Source organism: Leptosomus discolor, chromosome 25, assembly GCF_034619465.1.
Source record: "Leptosomus discolor isolate bLepDis1 chromosome 25, bLepDis1.hap2, whole genome shotgun sequence".
In the NCBI taxonomy this organism is placed as follows: Eukaryota; Metazoa; Chordata; class Aves; order Leptosomiformes; family Leptosomidae; genus Leptosomus; species Leptosomus discolor.
This window is the reverse complement of record NC_141415.1, coordinates 5,985,516-5,992,820: the sequence shown is the minus strand read 5'-3', so window position 1 is coordinate 5,992,820 and position 7,305 is coordinate 5,985,516. Positions and strand designations below refer to the sequence as shown.

The 7,305-nt window shown below is 45.5% G+C and overlaps 1 protein-coding gene across 1 annotated transcript; it reads right to left on the bottom strand.

Moving 5' to 3' along the window:
- Positions 1-2,454: 2,454 nt before the first annotated feature.
- HOXB5 (homeobox B5) lies at positions 2,455-4,214 on the bottom strand. Its single transcript, XM_086478075.1, has 2 exons — positions 3,665-4,214; positions 2,455-2,702 (listed from the first exon to the last, which is right to left on the bottom strand). Exons 1-2 carry the CDS (start codon positions 4,212-4,214, stop codon positions 2,455-2,457), a joined length of 798 nt encoding a protein of 265 aa, XP_086334201.1.
- Between the last annotated feature and the right edge of the window lie 3,091 nt (positions 4,215-7,305).

The window sequence follows — 7,305 nt, the reverse complement described above, 5'->3', positions numbered from 1 at the left end:
GATAATGGATCTTTACAGATTTTTCTATTTCTCCCGCTTCCACAAAGTTCACTTGCGGGCCTGGAAGCTGGGATGGAACCGTAATGCAATTCCAGCTCTCGGGAGGATAAGAATTAGGACCTTCTAAAAGTGAGAAATAAAGCTCTGAAAGAGAGACAGACCCTCTTTCCTCCCCGCTCAGCCTTTAGCCATATCAACCCTTTAAAATAGTTTAAGCAGATAATATTTCAGAAGAACTTACTTTCAAGACTCCAGTCTATTGGCTCCCTGGACTGAAAACTGGACCCGCAAAACATGTTCCCTGCAATTGCAACGTTTATCTCATCTGGAAAAGTGCTCACCCATTGCTGCCCCTTACAAGCCAAACCAAGCAGTTAAAGTGTCACTTAACATTCTAGAGAATGTGAAATATATTGTACATTGTCAACTCCCCAAAACCATAAAACTAACTTTATGGACCTCACGTGACTTTTGAGAGCCAGTGAGGGGTATCTGTCTGAGGTCTGGGCGATTTTTACGATCTAACTTCTAGATAAAACCCTATCCATTTGACATCTAAATGTCATACCCACTTTTGGTATAGTTTGCTATTGGTAAAAAAAAAAAAAAAAAAAAAAAAAAAGGAAAAAAAAATCAAGGGAAGGCGAGCAAATGGTTTGGGATCTGACAGTCCACTTCACATCCCTCTCAAAATCACTTAAGAAGTACCTAAACAGTGGGAGATTAAGTTTGGTAAGTTTTAAGCTCCAACTTTACTTGCTACGAACAAAAAGCCTAAGCTGTGTTGTAGAGATGTCAGTGGCGCTTTGCCAAATCGAGCGACTTTAAAGCGGAGTATCTCGTGCCTTGTTAGATTCCCTAGGTAGCGAGATGGCAACGTTTGCCATCTTTGATGATGTTAAATTATCTGCAGCCAAAATGACTCGTTGTACTAAGTGTCAGGAGTTACAGAGCTGCGAGCTGGTATTTACATGTTGAGCCAGAGCCTGGGCGGTAAGAGCAGCAAGCACAATAAACCGAGGGCGAGAGTGGCGGAGAGAGAACAGCTTAGCACAGAAATGTTTTATCTATATACAGGTTTTATGTGTGTATAATACATATATCTGTACCAACACCCAGATCCGTGATTCTGTAGAACACAGTTTTACGAGGACATGTATGCGGGTATAAATACCTCTGGCTTTTGAACTGTGCCTGTGTGTATCTGTCTGACCATTCCTGAAATGCACTTAAATCTGCCGGGAAAGCGTTTAGACCGTGTTATTGCAACTTGAAGTACTTGAAACCAGTTTGTCTGCTACCGTGGGGGGGGTCTGTGTGGTTTTGGGGGAGACGGCGTTTGGGGCAGGGTTGCGTTTTCCTCCCGTGCGGTGCCAGAAGGGTGTTTGCTGTGAATATTTGGTGTTTCGGAGCTCCCAAGGAGCTGCCCAGGAGAGGCTGCAGCTCTGCAGAGAGCTCCTAGCACAGGCTCAGCTCCATGCCAGGCATCTCTCCGGCTTTAGCAAGTCCCAGCGGTCGTGTATAAAGTGCAACTGGGAGCCTTTGTGAATAGGAGAAACGTTTATTTGACTTCAAGTAAAGCTACAAACAAATACAAAAAGCTTATTGGCAAAGTACTAACAGGCAGCTAGACATGACAGATGCCATTTTTACACATAACATTGCATTCACTCTGCCCACTACAAACCGTCTATTAGTCACATCAGAAATATTTCTAGTATTTACAGACATTAGAGCACTCTATTGTTGGTCCGATTTTATACATTTTTTTTTTAATAGTGAAGTTTACCCACGTCTAAGAGTACGTCTCGGAATTAGGCTGGGACTAGAAATCCTGGCCTGAAGTTTGAACTAAAACACAGACTGGACAATTTTAAGACAGAAAGATACAAGAGCTTTTTTTTTTTTTTCCTTTTTTTTTTTTTTACATTTTTGTTTGCTTTTTTAGATTATTTTTTTGTCTGCGACTGTAGTGCAGGAACCCCCGATTTTAGCTTAGGCAGAGAAGAACTCACCCAAAAAAGCAGTAAACTCAGGAAAGGCGAAAAAAACCCAACAAATAAACAAACAACGGTATCTGTTCTCAATTTATAAATAAGTTATAACATTTAAAGGGCTCACATAAAACATGCTAGCTTTCCAGAAAGCATCAAGAGAGCACGGACACATACATTTATAAGAACAACAAGAGCATGAGGAGCATCTGGAAATAAAATTTAATTAAAAAAAAAAATAAGGAAAAAAACCCAACAAACCCAAACAAACAGAACACGACATGAACTCAGTCCTGGGATAACGGTACCATACGCTTTGTTTCAGAATATCAACGACATGCCGAAAAGAAGGTGCCTCACTGTACAGTACTCCGAAACTAAGCTCTGCGGCGCTTTATTTATTTATTTACGCATTTCTTCCTCGCCTCCTCTTCTCTCCTCGATATTCCTCCTCTAGAATTTATGGCTGAAAGGCGCTGCCCGCCGAGGCCAAGCTCATGCTTTTCAGTTTATTATCCTTCTTCCATTTCATCCTCCGGTTCTGGAACCAGATTTTGATCTGGCGCTCGGAGAGGCAGAGAGCGTGAGCGATCTCTATTCTCCTCCTGCGGGTGAGATATCTATTGAAGTGGAATTCCTTTTCCAACTCCAGGGTCTGGTAGCGAGTGTACGCTGTCCTCGCCCTCTTACCGTCTGGTCCAGTCATGTCTGAATAACACGGACAACAGCGGGGTTTGGGTTTTTGCTTTCTGCTAGGATTTTTGTTATCCTTAAGGCTATTTTTTTTTAACACCGAGGTAAAAATACTCGCTTTCTTCGGGCAGCTAGGAAAGCTGCTTATTCCCCAAATAACAGCCCCCCCCCCTCCTCTTTCTCGCACACCCCCAGACACGTGTAAAACCCCCCACCCTTGGCCCCTCCAGAACCGACATTCACATCTCAGTGTTCAGAATTTAGCTGGAGAAGCGAGAGCTTGAAATCTCCCTTTTTCGCCTCTGCCTGGGTGTTTCTGGGGCTGTTTGCAGGGGCGTCAGGTTTAATGCTGCTTTCTCTTCTCCAGCAGAAAACCGGGGGTGGGGGGGGGGTGGGGGGGGTGGTGGGTGGCTTGCTATTCCGCATGTATCTCCTCACAATTTTTGTTTTGTCAAGAGCAGATTGTCAAGAATACACCCAGCAAAATAAGAGTAGGAAAGGACTGAGAGACCCATCTGTGCATATAATGCCATTTTAATGGTCAATTCTTTCCTTTCCTCTGCCCCCCCCCCCCCCCCAAGGAACACCCCCCTTCCCTCAATTTTTAAATTACCTTCCCCCTCCATCCACATAGAGGTAAGAGCTTGAAATAAGCGCACATTTCGCGGCAAGAATAGCGAAACTAAAATAAAATCGCCCCCCCTCCAGGCGCCAGAGGCAGCTTTAAAGCAGCGATCAGAGCAAGAAATACAAAAGCAATAAATAGCTGCGTTTCTGATCAAAGCGCCTCCACCGAATAAAAGGAAGGAGAGAAAAAAGGGAGTGGGGTGGGGGGGTGGGGAGCGAAAAGGGGGGAGGAAAAAAAAAAACCCAACCCAAACCCCAAACCAACAAGAAAAAACACAAGAGACGAAAAAGAGAGGGTGTGCGAAAATAAACAACAACAACGACAACGACGGAAAAAGAAGTAGCTGTACCATGGCTAATGTGAAGTTTCCTCATCCAAGGGAATATCTGAGGTGCCTGCCCTTCTGTTGCTGCGGTGGAGGTTGCGATGGGCTCTGCCTGCGCTCGGGGGATGCTGCTGCTTATTGGAGTGCCCTCGTCGGCTCCCGAGGACGCGCTGGTCTCGTCTAGTTCTGTGAAATTTGTGTTGGTGGTGCTGGCAGAAGTAGCTTGGTCGGAGGGGGACGGGGCGGGTTTGCCTCCATGGCTCTCGCTGTTGGAGCAGGGCAGGGAGTCGGGAGAAGATAAGGAGCAGCTAGACGCCTGTCTAAACCTGCTCTCCTGAGCTGGAGAAGGGAAACCGCGGGAGCTCTCGCCCACAGCCCCAAAGTGACTAGAGGAGGCTGAGCGGTTGATGCTAAGGTCCATCCCATTGTAGTTGTAGCCATAAGAGCTGGAATGCATGGTGCTTGAATCTCTGTAAGAACCGTTCATGGAACTGCTGGTCCCATAATTTAGTAACTGATAGTCGGGGCCATTTGGGTAGCGCCCTGAGAACGAGTTTACAAAGTAAGAGCTCATTTGGGTTATTTTGGAGGGCTTGATTTGTGGCTCGTGGTCGTTATAACCCTGTGCTTGACGATTTATGATGTATTAATGAATTATAGCAATGCACTGTACTTCGTTTTTGCTATGTATGCGGCCAAATATGGGGGGAGGGTGGGGGTGCGTTTGGGAATCACGTGCTTTTGTTGACCAGTCGTAAATTCTCACTGATGACCTCAAGAGGTAATTCATGCTCTATGGTTACAAATAATGACGATCGCGGAGTCGTTTAGGCCCAAGTCGGTGCGCGGCGCCCCAAATCCCCGGGCGCGCCGGCGCCGAGCTCGCCCCCCACCTTGGCGGAGCGCGCCACCTGCCGGCCGCAAGGGGGCTCGCACCGCACCCCTGGGGGGGGGGGGGGCAGCACCCCCAAAACCTCCCCCCGCCAGCCTCTGCTCTGCACGCACACCACCCCCCCCACACACACCTCATTTTTATTTTGCTTTTCCTTCCTAAAAATCAACGCCGAGATGCAGAGGGGCGGGGGGGGTGTCCTGCTGCGGCTCGCGTGTCCGCGCCCCCCTCTCCGTGGATCTCCTCGCCCGGCTCCTTGTCTTTTTTATATTAAACTCTTAATTTCTTGCTCTGTAACCCCGCCGGGGAAGTTTGGGAGGCAGCGAGGGAAGAGGTGCCGGGGCGCTGTGAGGCCGGGCAGTCTTCTCTTTAATATCTGAAGGGGGGCGGGGGGGGGGGGGGCAAGGCGAAGCTGCTGGGGAGGGGGGCGAACGTGGCTGCTTGGGTTTATTTCGCATGGTTATTGTCCGAAAAGTAGAGGTTTCTCGCGCGCTGAGCGTGGAGCCAGCGGTGCGGTCGCACCTTAATTCTGGAGGGGGGGGGGGGGGGAAAGGGAGGGGGGCGGGATGGGAGGGGGGATAAAGGAAAAGGAGGGAAAGTCCAGCCGGTGGAACTGGTTGACAACGTTGCTTTTAGGATATCCTTGCTCCTGAGCGTTTCACGTCCTTTTTGAACACAGCACTGTGCTACGTGGGTTTTCCTTTTCCATTTGCTAACCTGTAAGGAATATTGGGGAGCAAAAGCACTCTGAAATTGGTAAAAACGTCGTGAAAGTGCTGGGCTTTGTTAAGCATTAGTTTCTTTTCTTCTTCTTCTTCTTCTCTCTTCTCCCTTTTTTTTTTTTTCTTTTTTTTTCTTTTTTTTTTCTTTTTTTTTTTTTTTCCAAGGCAGTTTAGGAATTTCATATGCTTGTCTGCAACTCATTGGAAATTATGCGCCATATTGAAAGTGACATATAATTATAATAATTACGGGCAATGAAAAGCGTGGCAATAATAGTAAATGTCCTACAGCTGTGAAGCTTCTGCATGAATTGATTTTAAAAGTGACTGACATTAAACCAGCTTGTGGCATGGGGGAATGCATTCATACATAGGTATTTCTTGTGGGGAGCCGGGAAAGGGGGTGGGAGGCAGCAGATACTGTTTCATCGCGTTTTCCCCCCGTGAAGCTGCAGAAAACGGTATCCGAAAGAGGCTGGGCTGGTCGCTTGCTTCCAGTCCTAAATCCCCAGCAGAAAAAGCACTTCCTTTCGTTTAATTCCCAAAACCCAGGAAAAGTTTCCTATTTGCATGCACAAGATTCCTCTTTGGTACGGAGCAGAAACGTTCCCCATCCCATCCCGAGCAAAGCCAGCCTCTCAAAAGGAGCCATTGACAACGCTTACAAGTGAAAATAAAAATCTACTCTTTTAAAAGAGCTCGTTAGGCTTAGTTCAGATTTTTTCCACCTTCCCCCCCCCTGAAATGAAGGCTGTATTCCTGGAGCTGAGAAGCTACTCGTTTCTCAGGGCGAATTCCCTTGAAATCTGGACTTTTTTGCAATACACTTCACTTTGATTTGGGGATGTGAAGCAAGGGACCAGATGTTTGAAAGATGCTAGGCAAATGTTAGGTATCTTTGGTAGATAAATGAGAGCATATTTTTGCCCGTTTCCTTGATTTATTATGTATATGGAGAGCGTTTCGTCATAACTCTTTGTACTGTAACAATAAAAAAGAGCGATACTAAAGCAGAATGTCAGCGAGGAAATACTATTGGTGAAAGGTCTTCCATTTAAGATTAGACAAAAAGAGGGAAAACCAGATTTATCTCTCCACTGTAACTTCCGTGTGCTTGGAGTTGCTTGTCCTTGCAGATTAGAAGACATTGTCATACAGAGAGAAGCAAGGCTTTCTTTACAACTCTCTGCTCCTTAAGAATGGCAAGTTCCCCTGGAAAAGGGAAAGATAATAATAATAATGACAGGGTGGTGTGCGTGAGATCGAAGACTTTGTTTTTATTAGAGAATTCCATGTTCATACCTAAGACAAACTTCAAACACAACACGTACAAAAATTAATAAAATATAACTTTTTCTGTTGTTGCTGTTGCTTTTGCATCCTTTTAGGTAGTACTCGTTCTTTCAGTAGATTTTCCTTTTAAAAAAAAAAAAAAAAAAATCCCAAGAAACTAGTTACAAAGACCCCAGGGCTTGATTAACTTACCAAAGAAGAAAAAAAAAAAAAAAAAATTAAAAAAAAACACCCTATGTCAACCGTGCATGAAACATTTTTACAAAATTAAGACAATAAACACCCCAAATGACATATATTGCAGCACTTCCATTAAATACAAGAGTTAGCAGATTACTAACAGTGACACCAAGGGTAGAAACACGGGTAGGAGTCCTTTTTTTTTTTTGTCTTTTCTCTTTCCCTTTGTTTTCCCCCTTCTCTCTCTACCTCTTTACTTTTTTATTATTATTATTTTATCTCGGGGGGTGGAGTGGGAGGGGAGGGAGGTCTAAGAAGGGAAAAAAATGTTAAAAAACGCAACTAGAAGCCTGATTTTTTTTTTTTTTCTGGACACGACAGATCACTGGGAACACGAGTCCATGGCATTGGTGGCCCAAACTTTCTAGCCGTTGCCGCTGCTGCAGAGGGCTTGTCCCACCAATGTGCAGGTTTTCCCTGTCCTCGCAGCCAGCCCACACCCCCCTCATCCTCTCAGCTCTCACACACACTCACTCACTCCCTCTTCCTTTTTTTTTTTTTTTTTCTTTTTTGTTGTG

Excerpts from the sequence above, each read along its gene's own strand:
- HOXB5 (XM_086478075.1), bottom strand. The coding sequence starts at position 4,214 with ATGAGCTCTTACTTTGTAAACTCGTTCTCAGGGCGCTACCCAAATGGC. Across the intron at positions 2,703-3,664 it reads GAAACTTCACATTAGCCATG|ACATGACTGGACCAGACGGT; the intron begins GTACAGCTACTT and ends CGTGTTATTCAG.